The 17,835-nt window shown below is 41.3% G+C and overlaps 1 protein-coding gene across 2 annotated transcripts in view; it reads right to left on the bottom strand.

The window, feature by feature from the left end:
- Nucleotides 1-14,563: 14,563 nt before the first annotated feature.
- Nucleotides 14,564-17,835, bottom strand: part of SNX9 (sorting nexin 9) — an 86,267-nt gene continuing 82,995 nt past the window's right edge. For both annotated transcript variants that reach the window (XM_063390186.1, XM_063390185.1), the window contains exon 18: nt 14,564-16,614. In XM_063390186.1, coding sequence (XP_063246256.1) covers nt 16,567-16,614 — 48 coding nt within the window. In that variant the 3' untranslated portion in view covers nt 14,564-16,566. The remainder of the gene's footprint in view (nt 16,615-17,835) is intronic.

Genomic DNA, 17,835 nt, shown 5'->3' with positions numbered 1-17,835 from the left:
TGCCCCGCTGTCGCTGGCCGGTCACCTCGGCAGGCCTCCGAGTGCCTCCGCCGCGGGGGCGCCCAGCGCAGCGCGAAGGAAGAGGCCGCCTCCTCGGGGAGCTCCGGCTGCGGCCGGCGGGGCGGGAGCGACCTTCCCCTTTGCTCTCCGCCCTTCTCTTCCCACTCGCGGTAAACTTTCCAGAGTCAACTTTGTCCCTCTGGCTCGGCGGCCCCGGCTCCTCCTCCTCCGGGACAGGTAGCAGCCGCCGGCGGGGCGCTGCCCCCGCCCTGCCCGCGGGTGAGGGGAGGAGCGGCGGCCGCGCTGCCCAACCCGGCAGCGCTGTGGGCCCCGGCCCGGCCCGGCCCGGCCCGGTGCGGCCGGGCTGCTCCCAGCTGTGCTGCTCCCGGCTCGGCTTGCCCCGGCCCGGCGGTGCCTTTCCCCACCCCCGCGGGTAGCGGAGGTCGCCGTCGAGCCGCCGGGAGCGCGGGCGGCCCAGCAGCGCCTTGAGGCGCGGGGTTGTTCCTCGTCCGCTGCTGCCCGGGGAGAAGCCGCACTCCTTCCCGCTTCCTGCGGGAGCGGCCGCCCCGGCTCCCGGCGCCGCTCCCCGCCGGCAGGGAGTTCCCCTCGGGGCTGCTTTGCGGCTGTGCGCTGTGCCGCGATAGGAAGAGTGTCAGGGAAAGGCACAGTGCACGTGTGTGTTCTGCTGTTGCAGGGTTCCCATCACAATTCCCTGGCGAGTCTGTGCGGGGTGAGTGCTGCTCCTTTTCCCCGGAGTTCACCCAGAAGGAGTGGCTTGAGGAGGTAGGCACAGGTACGCCAGTGTGTTCGGATGAAAGAAAAACTCTCTGTAACCTCTAGCAGAAAACGTACTCCTGTCCATACAGGGGTGAACCAAGAAGAATTTAATTTTTTAACATCACGAATTATAACTTGAATCAAGACCTAGAGAAAACTATGAAATTCAAGATGCCCAAACTTCCGTCTGTTGTTGTCTCACATTTACGTTGAGAGTGACGGTCATGGCGCTGCGCTGCCAAGTGGAATGTCACAGCCCCTGCCTTCTTTGAACGTGATGGAAACACACTGAAAGGCAGGTGCTTTCTTTCACACACATCTGGCTTATTTATTTTATAACCAGCATTAATTCGGAAAAGAAGATTGATTTTACATTTGTTTGTGATGCCTCCTTTAAAAATCATTTTGAAAGGATCTGGTATGGAAAATGGGAATGGTATTTGGGATTGGCTTTTCTTCCCCCCAGTCCTAAACTTTGATTATAGTAGGTAGGGTGAGATTAAAAATACTGTGTGAAGCAAAAGAAATGACCCAGAAACTGTAGAAATTAAGTGACCAGGATGAAAAAAACAAGACAGCAAATAGCTCAAAGTTTGGGAGTTTTAGAGGATGTAAGAAAATAGACCCACCATGCTCAATTTTAAACAGAAAAGGGATGCCTTTCTAACAGCTACCCAATGTGAATGGCAGACCAAAAATCGGTTTATGTCTTTGACACCTTTCACTCTTTCCCTAGAGAAAAGTGCTCATTTGAGATGAAATACTTAAAGTATCGCTTAATGAAGGCTGCCCAAGAGAGTTGTATCACATTACTTTAAAAAGTTGCCCTGGATCATACACTTCCGTGTTTAAAAATGGCAGGAAAAAAACTCTTTTTTTATTTTTTGTGCATGTGTGTGTATGTCTTTGCCTTTGAGGAATAATTCTTCACAGTCCCCTTTAAACTCCATCGTGACAGCAAACTCTCACTGGGAGGACACAAGTATGTCCCTCTCAGTTGCCTGTGTTTTAACTCCTTAGTAATTTTTGTCGTTAGTTCTTTTCACTGCAGATTCTAAGAACAAACAATTTAGGATTGTTAATAAAAAGTTTACTGTCAGATTTGTTGGGTAAAATCCTGAAGAAAGGATTTCTGCACCTGGGATACTATTTTTTAGCACCTCAAGTCATTATGAGGGGATAAGGATGTAAAAGAAAAACTCAGATGATGGTGGCAAACTGGAAACCTTTAGCAGTGTGTATGACAAAGCACTGCTTCATAGGTAGCTCTCTGATTGCGTCTGTTCTAATCTGTGACAAACCGATCTCTTCAGTGTGTTCCAGTTGCAGTGCATCCATTAAAAAAGCAGTAAGTCAGTTAATTAGGCTTTGTGTTAGGAGCACAAGCCTGAGAAAGCAACAATCAGAAAATGGTGAAGAGTAGCCATAAATAAAACCATTCATTTTACAAACCTCCTCTGCAAAGAATGACATCGAAATTTAGGGCTCATATAGGAACCTTCCTTGATATATTTGGGATGTGTGCAGAAGTGTTCTTTTCATAAGATCTTTTCATCTAACCAAGTCTGTGTTTCAATGCATGAAAGTCCATTTTTAAGGGAAAGTGTTGAGATTGACAGATCATCTTTTTGCAGGTATTTGGAGTTGAGCTGTCTTGCTCTGGACCTTATGTATGTATCATGGAAGCATTAATTCCTGCAGTCATTTGAGGAGACCCTCAGATAAACTCATTCCCGCTTGCACAGCACTTGTTTCCACCAGGCCATACACCCTGATTACCTCCTCAGCAATTTTTTGTTTCATCCTCCTTTCTCTGTGGAGTTTTCCTTCCTGCCTTGACAATTTCACCATCCTCGCTTCTTTGCCCCTCCTCACCCGTCATTGGTTCTTTATCACTTTTTCTGCATTTGAGCAGTCACAGATATTTTGCATTGCTTTCTGAATGTTCCCAGAGCTAAGAAGTGGGAGGTGATCTGCTACTGCCCCTGCAGCCTTCAGCTGGGAGAGGCAGCAGGTCGGTGGGCTCTCTGCTATTCAGTGGGACTGTTCTGGAGGGTGGAATGTCTCTTGTCTGCAGCAGTGTCTTTGATTATCTTTTCTCTTTCCAAGTCCTTTTCCAGCGACTGTCCTCATAGGGACAGGGAGATCCTTCTCCCTCTGTAGGAGAAGGGGAGGGATCCTTAGGGTCTGATGTTTGCTGACTGTGGAACCCTGTGAAATGAAGTTCAAACAAAATTGCAGCCATGGTATGTTAGGGGCAGCCTCCATGGTAGGAGGATGCAGCCTTCAGCTGCTAAATCAAGTTCAGTTCCTGCTAACTCACCTGTGGCATAAATTGTGTTGAAGACAATGTCCACACTGTGTTTACGCAGATTTTTAAGCATTCAGCTGTTGCCTCAGTGGTAGAAATCACCTCAGTCCAATTTCTGAACACTTCTGTCTTTTTCAGAGTCACTCCTTTTGCTTTGGGTTTCCAATCCCTTCTCCTCCAGCCCCGTGTTTACCTTGGCAGTGTTGCTCTGCATTATAATGACTCCTGCTCCTAGGTACCTCTGGTAATGGATGTTTCCAGGCCTGGGTAACTGCCTCCCTGAAAAGAGTCCTGCATGCTGATCTTAGCAGGTGGCATTGTTTGCTTATCTAAAGACCATCTGAAGAGGAACAACAGGGATGTTACAAAACCCAGTTTAGAGGAACTGGCTAGAGTAAGGAGTGTTTGGCTTGGCTGTCTGCTCTGTCTGGAGTAGCTGTGTGAACCCCATCCTGGACTGTGGGGTATAGGATGGGTGTCTCTGTTGTATTACTTGTCTGTCTTCATGTACCATTGAGTGAACTTTGCAGTCTGGAGCTCTACAAAAAGCTTTGGTGATACACTGTAGAAACAAACAAAATATACTTTCCCTTGTCCAGTATTATGCTACTGAAACAGCTTTTCCAGTAACTTTTTGAAGCTCTGAGATTAAATATAAATTTACTTATGACAGCATTTCCTCAGGATTTTTGGCCACTTGCACATAGCCTCAGTGGTCACAAATTCCTCAGGAAATGTGTGTGCTTACAAGGTCATTGAAAACAGTTTGGGTTTTGCCTTTTATGACAAACTTTTGACTTTAGCAAGTAAAGAAGAAATAGGGGAAATATCTCAGCATATTTTTTCCTGCACATGGCATTCAAAACAAATAACTGCTGCTAATATGCAAAAACTTCTACTGTTTCCACATTTTCTAGTTAACATTAGAATGAATTTTATCCACAGCTGAATTTGACACAGAGAAGCATTTATAACTTTTAAACTAAAGTGCTCAAAATGTTGCTCTGAAAGTAACTGTGGGGTTTTAATGTCACCTCTTAGACCGTCAGTGAAATTGAGAGAAGAGCTTTCTATTCTAGTTGGTTACACTTCTCCTGGCCTAGTAAAGAACTGTGTGCAAAAGACATCTGGTACTTTGTTACAGAGACAGTCCAATATAGTTTGAGCTGAGTCACTGTTACTCACCAACATCAACTGCATTTCCTCAAAAATATCTGAAGGGCATGAGAAACATGAGTGATAAATTACTGTGCTTTGTTTGTTTAGATTTTGACAAAGGGCGTTTGACCTTGCCATGAGTGTAAGAGGAGTGATGCAGGGACATTTTCTTTGCTTCAGTTAGTGACAATATTTTCAAATTTCTGCTCCTGTTTATAACCTTCCCTGACAAGCTCCCCTTATTTCTTGCCATCGGGATCTGTGATCCTTACGACAGGAAAAAGAAACTTCTAATGCTAATTAGTCTGTATCATATTACTCTTTAACCGATTATTTGGAAGGGGGAGGGTGGGTGCACGGGCTCACACCTGAGCTTCTGGTTCAGCAGGAGCTAAACATATGCCTGGCTTTAAGTATATCAGTAGCCTAAATCTCTCAGCTCCTTGCTTTGGTCAATAAACTTCCTTCTCACGTGAATAAACAGTGCAGGTTTGGCTGCTCAAAGTGGTTGGACTGGAAGCAAACTAGCTTTAGGCTCAGACCGAGTTAGGGTCTATCTGGCTGCAGACTGTAGCTCCAGATTGGCAGATGATTGGGCTGTGAGTTCAAGCTCTGAAGGTGTACCAGAAGTGGCTGAGAGATGCTCTGGTGGAGTGCTAACAGTTTTAGAAATGCTGCTAATGCAAAACTGTGTTGCTGGGAGGTCAGAGGAATTTCTCACCTCCTGTTCCACCTATACTTTAACTCTGTGTGTGCTAAGTGAAAGAGGCCTCTCTAGAGAGGCAGATCAGCTGCGTTCACAGGCACTAGCCTTTTCTTATTAAGAGACTATTTTCAGTAACAGCAGCTGTTTTAAAGCTTAACATTCTTCATCCCAAAACTATGTGCAGAAGAGCAGCATTAGTCAGATGGCGTTTATTTAGGCAGTAATAGCGACTAGACAACCAGATAAAATTTTTATTCTTTCTTCCTGACTGACATGCTTATGATTAGTTGTCAGTATCCCTTTCTCATGTTCAAAGGACTAGGAAGCCACAGAGTTTTCCACTGCTCCTTGCCCCATTTTCTGGAACTCCTGATAGGAAAAACAAAATGCTTAATAAAATAGAAACTTTGAATTTAAAATGGGCTGCTTAATATCTGCACAGGAAGAGCTGCAGCAAGTATGTTGGCAGTTTTTCCTCAGTGAGCACATGCCTCACCATCACTTCACCATACCCTCTCTTGTGTATCAGCAGTGAAAGCAGATTTTATTGATTACCCCATATCAAGGGATATGGATTTGATGGGGCAAAAGGAACACCTTCCTTTTGTCCATGAATCAGCTATGAAGGAAACTCCAGGAAGAGACAATCCCAGATTGCCAGTAGTGGCCTTTCAGCAATATAGAGTGGCCATCATTGTCACAGATGGTGTGACACTGGACTACTGGTAGAGACTGCCTGCAACAAAGTGATTCCTAACTTCATTCTTAAATAAGAATTTAACTATTCTGTTGATGGTCAGTATGTGTAAGAAGGAAAAGCAGAGTTTTCATGGTGTTCAGAACCCCTAAGATTCATTGTCTGTTGACATGTTGTAACTAAATAGAGAGAAACAGATGAGTACAAGAATGGACAATGCAATAACACAACAGAAAGCTGATTATCATTCAATGGATCTGAAAGGTAAATAATTTAAATTAATAAGACCCTCCCTTGTATTTTTAGAGTAACCAAATCATACAAAAATCAGGAAAGTCAAGGACAAAATACAGTCAGGCAAGTGACAGTAGAAGTTCATATGTTTCATAATTTTGATGGTGCACTCTATTTATTGAGGGAAATGTTAACTTTTGATCCCTCTTACTATGATTACTTTATGAATTATGGTTAATAAATTCTGTTAATACAAAAATCTTTAGTTATTCTGCCTTTGGGTAACATAGACTATACTTGAAAAAAAAAAAGGAGCACACAGGGTAGATGAGACCTATAATGAGGCATTTAGAAATGGGGAGGGTGGGAAGAGAGGGCAAAGAGAATGGCATTTCCATGTTCACTTCATAACTAATTAATATTAATTCATTTAAAGCTTATATGTTTGCCCTCAGTGGGATCAGACATTCAAGGGAGAGTTTCTTTTATGACTTTTCTGTGTGTAAACATTAGTGGGAGTTGATGGAACATAAAAGGACATGTTAACTGAGTGTATGTCCAGTACTGGTTATTTACAGTTGTAGTATTTTGTAACAGGATTTTGTTAATTAGATGAGCACATGTTCTGTGTTAACAAAAATGTATATATAAACCCAATGAAGGCTCATATCCTAAAGTTCTCTCACATTCCTGTTCTGTTTTTTTTCTTGCATATAAAACACAAAGTTAAAGTAAAACTAAAGAAATTTTTTTTTGTGAAAAAAAGTGAATATTGGGCACAACCTGTCTATTTAAAAGTTTCAGATTTATTCAAGTATTTGAATGGGAAAAAAATGGTTAAAATAATTTTCTATTTGGAGAACACTTCTTCAATACAATCAAATCAGCCACCTCACAACCAGTACCACCACCCTACAACTACTGAGAAAAGCCTTACATCCAAAATCCCAGTTGGTACATCAAAATTCAATTGGAAACATTCCCCAGGTTTAAGGTTTGGGATTTGTTTGCTGCATCTTTCTTAAGATATAGAATATTTAGTTCATGCCTTCGGTAATGGACTACTTACTGGTTGTATGCCAGATACTAACCCACATGGCAAAAAGAGTCATTCAGTCACTGTCTAAAAGGAACACAAAACGTCTTGCGTGCATAAATTCACTCTTCTATGATCAAACGTTTAACATTTTTTCCATTTGAGTTGTTTCCAGTACGGCATATGTGGTGCTTTTAAAATGAAGTTAGGCTTCTTTCATTTCATTTTATAAACAGATGCTTTGTGATAGTATGCCTCCTCATGCTTTAGAAAGCCCTGTCCATTAATTGTCAGATTTAGGAAGGGTTTCAGACCAAAGAGCAAGAGGAGCAATAGGCAGTGTAATAATACATTCCTGTAAAGGAAGAGCACATTTTTGTTTACCTGAAAGACTGGGGGGGTTGGGGTTTTTTTTCAACTGCTTTTTGTAAAGTTTGAATGGCATTGGGCAATAAATCTCAGGTGTTCTCCGCTTCTGGGCAGCTTTATGGCAAGATAACTTAGACTGAATAATTTGAAAAGACAGGGAATATGAACTGGTTCAAATCAGAGTAGTTAATGGAGTTCCTCAGGATACCACCAACGTTGAACTGGAGAAAGGCAAAGAAAAACTAAAATGGTAAAACAGAGCAAACTGGCTAAGGAGTCAAGCTGTTTCACAGCCCCATTTATGCTGAGGGCAGAGTGAATAGCATATGTTTTTCTTGCAAGGAAAGGAGGACTGTAGAATGAGGTGTTATCTCTCAGTTCTGCTGTAAAGGGGTAGCTGACAAAGCACAGTGTGTGAATGAGGGGAACACAAAAGAGAAGTGAGGGAACACCAAGGTTCAAAGTTACTTGAACAAACATTTTGGTATGTTACTTTATTCCTAATGCATCAATTAAACCCACAGATTATGTGTATGTGCAAGTAAGCATAAGTAGGCTTGCTAGTCAGTGTTTGTTTTTTGACAATTTGACTTGTTTATTTAGGTGTGCCGTTGTGCTTCACTAAAACAAGATTTTTGTATTGCTTTCACAGAAAGAGTTGCCTGTACTTCTAACTCATGCCACATTCACTGTTAACATATAAATCATTATGGGAGGCTGAGGCTGACTGGAATGATACATTCCCACCCCCGGTTGCAGGTGGTTTAGATTTCACTATGTCTGTAGCTCTCATGCAATCCCTGTTAGCCTGGGGATGGGTCATGGCACACAAATGATTATTGGTAACAAAAATGATTATTCCACACAGGTAAGTAGGCTAGGCTATTGGCTGGGCTCGCTGGCCAAGCTGGTTGAAAGTTGCAAGAATTACAGTTCACCCATTTGCAGGTTACTGTTCTTTTGTTTCTGCTCCAAATATGTGTGTGTGTGTGTTTATCTCAAAAGTTTCCTGGATGAAAAGGAGGTGAGAAACCATCTTTCTCTGTAGGCTGCACTCAATTCCTAGGACATTTCCTCACTTTCAGCCACCATTACAGGCACCCCAGTAGTACCAGCGACCCGGGAATGCTGGTGTGCGTAGGAAGGGGTGAGCACAGGGTGGGGGCAGGCCAAAATAATCTCAGCAGCTTGGCATCGTGGAGTGGAAAGACCTTGTGTGGGTGTGGCTGGAAAAGCTCAGCAAAGTTGTGGGTTTGGAAGAAAGCCAGCTCCTGGGGTGTGAGAATTACTGGGCCATGTAAAACTAACTTTGGAGGGCAGGGAAAGCTGGAGCATGACACCAGTGCTCATGTCATCCCTCTGAAGCCAGGAGTAAGAGCTCTTCTGTCAGAGACCGCATCCACTATGATTCACCTTGTGCAGTGTCTGTTTCGTGCTGCTGTTGTATCCTCTGCTTCAGTAGCTCTTTGGGGTGTCTTTCTTGCTGCCTTCCCATTACCCTCCTCTTCTCTGTGCCTCCCCCGCTTCATTCTCTGATGCTTTCTGCCCAGTTGGTCCACTGATGGTTAGATTCTGTAATTAGTGACCCTAATACATAGAGCTATTGCCATTACTTCCTGTGTCTTTTTAAAAGGTGGGTGCAGTGACAGATTTCCTGTGCTGCTCTTACAGAGTAGCTATCCTGAATAATGTTCCCTGCATATTTTGGTGGGAGTTCAGCAGAATTCTCTCTTTACTTATGCCAGAACTCTGAAATAGCCTTTGTCTGGTCTTGGAGATTTATTGCAGACTACATGGAAAGGCCAGAACCAGTGCAGATCCTTTCCACATGGAAATGCTGATGCACAGAGTTCACAGTATTCCTGAATAAAAGCAGAGATGCTCTTGAGTTTAGAAATGCCTCTGGGAATTCAGATTAACTAGTCTCAGTTTAATTCTAGAAGGTGCTGCTCAGAATGGATGAGTCAGGATTTTGCAGAGGAGTCTTTATGACTACTTTTAAGCAACCTGTTGCTTTAAGAGGCACATCTATACACGTTGGGAAGGGTGATTACATTACTTTTTGTTTGTCTGCACTTGAACTAATAGCCTAACACTGGCTATTGAGTTTAACTTAGTGGTGGCTGGAGACCCATAAGAGAAAAATCTAAGGTATCCTGAGATAGATTTCTCAGAATGTTTCCTTACCATGCCAGAAGTCAACTACACTCACACTCACCACCTTCTCTCTGTCCAGCACAGCCTTTTTGGCAGAGCACAGGGCAGAACCACTTTGCTGTGTAAGATCTTAGCTGGCTGCAGAGGATCAGCCGAGGTGTCATTGCATCCTGGGGCTGAGACAGAACCAGACAGTGAGAGTGCACATCTGTCCTGTCTTCCTCCATGCTGCAGAGTTCATGAGCAGACCTGTGTGCCACACACAGCCCCAGACCCAGCCAGGGCCCAGCAGTGGACCTGAGCTGATTCCTGTTCTCTGGCTCCACAGCAGTGAGAAACAGCCTGGGTGCAGCTGCAGGCGTCTGCTCGAGTTCCCTTGTGAACACCCAATACAATGTTTACTTGTGGGCTGGGTTTTGGGTGTTTCTGTGTGACAAAAAATCCACTTCAGAAAGGACTGGTTTATTTTACAATTTAAAAATTACCTGAGACCACTAGTCATTTTGATTAGATATTAACACTAGATAATTACAATATGAATTCCTGGCTCAGAAGGGAGCTGTGCCAGACAGCACCTACAAACAACTTCTCTGAACTCCACTTTTGCTCTAGAGGCAGCCCCTCAACCCCTTGTGAAACCACTGCAGTCTCTGCAAGTTGCTCTTTTCCAGTGATAATTTTACAGCACACTAGAATAGATCCCAAATCCTGCAGCCATCCTGCAGACTTATTTTGTGGTATAGCAGTCTGTGGATAGCAACCTCCTTTTACTGATTGTGAATTTGGTTTAAATTTGGAATACTTTCATAAACACTTGCATTGTGGGCTTATTTGTTTGTGAGGCTTTTTAGGATGTTGTTTCCTTTCTGCCAAGCGTTAAGACTTTGGTTGTAAGCAGCAGATAGACTGGCACAAGTTGCTACCCCAGTAAAGTTTACCTATTGCCAAACAAGCATAAACATGGTCAAAGTAGGGAAAAAGTGTTCTAGACTTACCTCCTCCCCAAAGATTTGGAAAAAAGTCCTTGCTTTATGTTTGGTAGGTCCAGTTTGTAACCAGGTGGAAAAGTGTCACTACTTAAACAGGGAAGACATGAAGAGTTTTCTTACTCCTCAGTTTTCTCTGCTGGCAGAAGCAGTGTGGAATGGTGCAGTCCTGGTGAGTGCAGTCAGATGGGAATCTTCTGGGGCAGTGTGTCAAGCTCAGCAAATCCATCCCAGCAGCAAACAGCCTGGTTTATATTTTGCTACTATATTGCAATAGTTATGTTGTTATGTTTAAGTTTTCACTTAAAGATGTTATGTTTAAGTTTTCACTTCTCTCCCAGCTGTTGAATTTTTAAACAAAATCCTTACTGAGCTTAAAAATACGACTCAACTAGTCAGGAACTAGTCAACAGTTAGAAAAATTACTCTCACCCCTGTTTGGCCCTTACTTTTGAGGCAGCTTTTCCTTTTGCTTAACTCATCAAGAATTTAACTTGATGAGTTACTGGATACACCAAACCTGACAAGATTCTGTGTCTGGCTTGGAAAGAATTTGATGAAAAATAAAAAAAATCCAGATAGATGAACATTGGATAAACAGTGTCACTCATTTTGGGCTTTGTTTCCAGCTTGTCATTGGACATTATAGTGACATGTTTAAAAACCCCAACCAAACACAAAGTTTGGATTCTCACATAAAAATTTTAAGGGACTTTAGAAAATGTCAGTAGATATTTCAGATTTGTAGTAGAGCTGTGAGTGCTGACAGCATTGTAAGGAAGTGCTGTGCTTGCCAAAGCCCTCATGACAGTCTTATACCATGGCAAGAACCTACCAGCAATGAGCCCCTCCTGCCCTACAGCAGATACAGGGTCTCAGAGGTGCCAACAGGGTGAATGTAGTGCAGTGTATGTCAGGAGTGCAATACATTTTGATGGGTCCAGAAAGGTCTTGACGTGCAGGCAATGCACAATGATCAATGGGTGCAGGGAGATACTCTTGCCCCAAAATGTGAAGCAGAAAAGTAATGAAGTGATACATTTAATCTTTTCATTTAATAGGATTAAGAGATCAACTTCTACCTAGATGTACAAATACTACAAAGAGTTTGGGTTTGCTGAACTGTGTCTCAAATGGCAGTAGTATTTGCAAATTATTTTAACGTAATTATTGTTCCACACAATTCATAGTCTAGAAACTGCTACTACTCCTGTATACCAAGGGCTATCGAGTACAACAGCTAGTACCTTAACAAACCTAAATCTTGATGTAATTTCAGATTGAATGAAGGCTGATATTTAGCTTTGCCATTGGATGTACTGTTACATTTAGCATCCAATTTCATCCACAACTGTTTTTGTTTTGTTTCGTTTTTAACAGAATAATTTTCTGTTAGGTAGGCTGCTATAAATAGTCACAAATAAAAGGCTTGTCTTGTCTTCCAATTTATTACTGCCTTGTTTTCAACCCCTTCATCCTCCCCTTTGATATCAAAAGGAAGCGAGCACGTTGTTTACAATCCTCATTCTATAAAATTCAGTCTGCTGTCCCACTATTTTTGTGTCTCCTGTGGGTGACCAAATCCATTAGTCATTGAGGCATCACGTAATAACACAGGTGGGTGTGGGGGGATGCTCTGACAAGCAATTTAATAGGGACAATAGGTCATAACTAAGGTCATATAACTAAAACACAATTCAAAAGAAACCAAACCACTTAATACTGTTTTTTTTTTAAAGTCCCCATAATCTTTCTATATTTTCTGTTACTTTTAAAATCCCACTGTTTGTTATTCTTCTATGATAACCTCTAACAAACCTCTTGGAGCTAGCAACTTAATTACATCTTTAGAATGACAAACTTTTTAGGAAAGCAGTTCATCAAATATTTGGGTTTTTTGGGAATGGCATTTTATAAGACTAAAAACTAGTGAAGAGTAACAATTTTAGATTTAGATGTACTGAGATTTAATTGCAACAGATGGCAATGTGAATTAAAAGTGACCTTGAATTGACAAATGCGTGCTATGATAAGTTTATTAGCAAATATATTTAAAAAATGAATAGTTGTTGGAGATGGTAGGTATAAGAGGAAAACTAAGGGTAGCAGAAGTCTGTTGTTAACAGAAAATGTTAAGTATTACATGCAGTCTTGCTTCAGCCCTGACATAAAACCATGACATACAAAAATGCATTTTATCAGAATACAGCCACAGGTTAGAATAAGGTAAGAACAATATTTAGTAAAAATGACAAAGCTGGCTTCAGATAGACAGGATCAGTTCAAAGAAGCTAATAGATCCTATTGTGAAGCAAACAGTTTTTAACCCTATAGATGAGAAGAACCTAGAGTTCAGAAAGTTCGGCAAGAAGGCAGTAAGAAAGCTAGTTGGAATCTGAAGGAATGCAAAAAAAATTAGGATATTTAAGAAAATCTGGCCAATCAGGAAAGATTAAAAGGCCCAGAAGATTAAAAATAGGCAAACACATTCTTTATAAGACAAGGAAATTAATCCAGTTTAAATTCAGTATCCCAAAGATACTGCAAAGATCTCAGAATCACAACTCGTGCAAAGAGCCATGGGAGGAAAAAAAAAGAAAAAACAGCTAATCCAAGTTTGTGACTCAGCTGTTCTTTCAAACAGTATGGGTGTAGCTGACATTGCCACGTGACAGAATGGGTGGGTTGGTCACCAGCCAGCCAATATATTTCTAATTCTATAAGGGTTTTTTTTGTTAGAAGAAAAAAAGGGGTTTTTTTCTGCTCCAGTGGTTACCTCAGGTATTAGCATTAATTTTATCAGAAGAGTTATAGGAAAGTATGTGAAAAAAAACCCTGACCAAAACCCCCGTCCCTTGACAACTAAACTGGCCTTTGCCTGGTGTATGCTCACATCTTAGTGAGGAGTCCTGTGAGAGGCAGAAGCAGCAGTAGCAGGACACTTTCCTAGTGAATGCTTTCCTTGCTGCTGGACTGCACATCCTAGGCTGTGGAGGGATAGTTTTGGCCACTCCAGAGTGGCAGAGTGGCTGGTGTATGTCAAACTAAGCCACAGCAAAAGAGATGCATCTCTTCCTTTGTGAGAGTTTTCTTTACAAGGCTGTTAGTCTGAATTCCTTCTAAGAGCCTGACCTAGACTAATTTTGGTAGCAGTAAAATTGATGTATTATTTAAATAGGATCAACTGTGTGTTATGGTAGTACTTTCTCAATTATCTTGTCACAGAAAACAGGAATTGCTTCAGCGTAAAAATTTCCATATTCGTGGAAAGGTAGGACTTATTGAAGAACTCTGTAATTGCAGTCAACAGTACACCTCCAAAACCACACCCTATAACAAAGTCTGCTGTTGCAGTCTGATCCCATGTTGGATTAACTGCAAACAAGAAATGCAGGTAGCCTTCCTCTGTACAGCTACATTTGATTTTTAAAAAATGGATGCAGTTGCAGTAACAGAATAAGCAATTCAAGTATCAAGTTAAACCAAACAGCTTGGGCAGTTGATGTCTTTTATGAAGTCACTGGGCTAATGCCAGTGTTTGGATCTCCCTGGAAGGAAAACATAAGCCAGGAAACAGTAGTAAGGCTTGTTGATGTTGCAGACACTAATTATTCAGCTATGACAAACAAAACACAGGAGAGCACTGCTCAAGTCTTGCACTAACTTGCTATTTCTGTTTTATGACTACGTCTTAAGTGTGCATATTTTCTTTTGCCCCCAACTCATGCAATTAAACTATGCCACTATTTATGTCTAATTTAAAAAACAAATATCAAAGACAATCGAATTTCTATTCTGGGTCAACACCATGCTGACACAAAGCCAGGAATACACAGTAGCACTGTGCTCTACTACTTATTTGCAGTCAGGAGGGTTCCATCAACCACGAGCTGGGCTGACCTGAATAAAGAAAGCTTACAACATACGCGTAGCCGTTGCTGGTTTGCAGTCACTAGCACTATTATACCAGCCAGTTGGGATGCCTGCTTTATGGAAGACACATGGATGCTTCCTCACTCCTCAGCTGGCCTGTGTGTAAGCTGGTGAAAAGCTACAGGGAGGATCTGCCTCACCCTGCATTCACCCTGTTAAAAACCAATGTGAGGATTTCAAAGAAAAAGATAAAATAGTCTGGTGGATATACATAAATATTTATTATCAGTTTAACTTCATTTTACTAGAAATCTTTAAACAGTTTTTCTTTTTTTTTCTTTTTTTGCCAAAATGTTGTATCTGACACAGTTGCTACTGTCATAGCTTCCCTGCACTGGGAATGCAGAGCTTACACTTAAGATTCTAAAACGATCTATTCAAGATAAAGAGCTTTCAACTTTAGTGCATATGGAGCTATTTAAGGATTGGTAAAAAGAACCCCCTTCCCCCTCCCAAATGAAGAGTCTGTTACAAAGAGATTTCATTACCAAAAATTGAATATACAAATGCTAAAAAATGCTGGCTTGAAAAAGTGATTTCAGAATTTACTGTACACATTGTAACAATTTATTATATAAGCTGCTTCTACATGCGAGCAGATCTTACATTTGGTGTAAAACATTTATACACATTCTTTACAATTTGTACATATTTAAATGGCTGTATCAAACAACACTGCGCTATGGAATTTTGGAAGCAAACAACTAAAATTGGGAGGAGAAAAAGACAAGGTTTATAAAAGGTGAACAAAACTCGTGACACTGAGAAGCATCTAGACTTAGGCTTAGTCTTGTTTGGTTTGGTTTCAGATTATTTAGGCAGACCCAGATTTTCCTTCTAGCACAGAAAAGTAACACCAATGCAAAAGAGAGTAAGGCAACTATTGAACCAGCAGACTATACCCGTCACTTAGAATGGCTTATTGGTAAAATGCCTTTTTTAGCTGTTTTTTTTTTCTTTGAAACTAAAATATTTATTTTCTAGGCACATTTCAGCAAAAACTGCATTTTGGCTTTCCTGCTTGCCTATGGCAAGAAATTAATTACTGTACTTGGTGCCCATTGTGAACACAGTTGGTGGCTTTTTGGTTTGATTCTGTGAAAAGCCAAGGCCTCAAATGGTATTTCAGTAGTATGGGAGAGGATACTTAGTCACTTGATAAAAGATGATGATCAAAGAACAGAGTTTGTGTGATAACTAATGATGTTATTCAGTACTTCTGTCACCTATGAGTTTGCATTAGAAGGCAACAAAAAGTTAACCTGAACCAACAGCACACCATACTACTACACGAAGACCTGAGCTTAGCTGGAATCTGGGGATGTCTACTAGTTGGGGTTAAATGTGGCAGTGTCCCCTCTGCTGAAACACTACAAACTGTCAGAGGGGAAGCTGGCCCTGTACAGCACTGAGAAACACCAGTGCCTTATGGCACATAACACTGGGGGTGTCAAAGTGCTGGTGTGGAAAACTGCTTTGCACACTTTCCTGAATGGCTCGTTCCTTGTTTGTACTTTGTCTTCTTACACAGTGCATAGTGAAAAAGTGAGCCTGACATAAGCTCTGAGGTGGTGTGCCACAAGAACAAGATTTAGTTAGAAGGAAAAAGAAGAGAGGGAAGAACGATTTATATTTACCAGAAGTCATACTGGGAGCAGGATGCCATGGCTGCATATGGGAAGCAAAACTTAAGAACCAAGCGTTCATTCAGGAGATCATCACAAACATGTGCCAGAAACATACCTGAATATAATTCCTCCTGGTTACTGAATCGCTGGAGAGCTCAACTGAATATAATGAGTATTAAGTAATTTTCTTAAGTTTGTCTGCTTTCCCACTTAAAAAACAAAGCTACAGATTTGTCACTCTGGTGTTGATCCAGAGTTTTTGGATAAACAAGTCTTCATGAAATCCATGGCAACACACCAGTTTGATAATTTAGATCCCTATAACTGACAGCATTACCTAGCTGTTCTTATTTAAATAATGATACAAATGGGAGAGCTTTCAAGACAGGAGACCCTTATTGTATGATTTAGGCTGATAAAGTAAAATTTAAATAATTCATTTTTTACAAATGATTCTTGTTGGTTTGGGGTTTTTTGGGATTTCTTTTTGCAAAGGCTAACAAATTTTTATTAGCTTTGCCCCCACATCAGAAAAGCACTTTGGAGTTGTTATTTATTGTTGAATACTCCTTCTCTACATCACAGGAAAACGGCTGAGTGCCTGCCTCAGCTTCTGTGCAATCTGAAAGAAAAAAACAGAATATATTCAATTTGTAATCACTTCACACTGTGCAGAAATATGATGACAAGCTAAGAAATTAGGTGTTTCCTTTTGATGAAAAACTGCAGGTATTACTGCAGGTTTTGTGTATGCAGGACTCTCAAAACATTCCATTATAAAGACTGCTCATACATACTTTCTGGCTTGTAATTTGGTACTTTCATTGCTCCAGTTGTGTTGGAGAAAGCGTTGTAGGCAGGGCTGTTATTGTGCCTGTCTGTTTTTCTAACACTACACTGCACCAGAGAGCTACAGGAACAAAGTCAATTTTCCAGGAAAACCATCTCCCTGCTGAAGCAAGGCTGAAACATCAGAACAGAGCTCCTGTGCACTCCCCACAGTTCTCACGGTAGCCATGACCCCACATGTGAACATGTACTGGGGGAAAGAGGATTGGTACAAGAAAACTGGTGAGGCTGCAACCAGAAGGATCGAAATAGAGTGGACAAGAGACTGAAAGAAGGTAAGGGGAAACCTAAGCCTAATCCCAACCAGATGTGTTAAGGAAAGTAAGCAAAGTGACCTGATGAGGGACGTAGAGCTGTCACTCACTAAAGATACCTCTGAAGCTCCCCTGGCGACTTTTATGGCTGTGAAGGGACACCAGTTACTTATGAGACTCCTTTTAGTAAAAGAAGTCAGGTTCCAGCACATTCAAACTCAAATGTCTTACCAGCATATCATGTTAGAAAACTTGTTCTTGGTTTATTTTAAAAAAATTACAAGGAATGCATGCATGAGAACACTGTTAAATGAGAACTACAGTGGTAGGGAGAGTGCTTGGATTTAACATACTTAATGTCACCTGAAACATTCCTGTCCCTCCTGCCCCACACTTGTATACATCAGGCTTTAAATCCCAAAAGTTTCCCTTCTCACTCCCATCCTATGGGAGGAAGGTTTTGTTGAAATGTTTTATTGCTCTGTTCAGTGCAGCAGGCCTTGCTTACTGCACATTGGAGAACTAAAATTCTTTGTAATCCTAGTATTAGCATTGGGGGGTGGGGAGTCAAGCTATCAACAATATGGTTTCTCAACAGTGGTTTTTGGTTCTACTAGGTTTATTTTAACAATCATGTACATAGGACAGTGTCTATAGGAAAATATTATTTTAGCTCATTCTTTCAGTTTTCAGGTTTTTTCACAATTCCTTTTACTATTTTTTGTACAATTTTTCAAATG

Source organism: Prinia subflava, chromosome 2 (assembly GCF_021018805.1).
Source record: "Prinia subflava isolate CZ2003 ecotype Zambia chromosome 2, Cam_Psub_1.2, whole genome shotgun sequence".
NCBI lineage: Eukaryota > Metazoa > Chordata > Aves > Passeriformes > Cisticolidae > Prinia > Prinia subflava.
The sequence above is the reverse complement of the archived record's forward strand: the minus strand, read 5'-3'. Positions and strand labels throughout refer to the sequence as shown.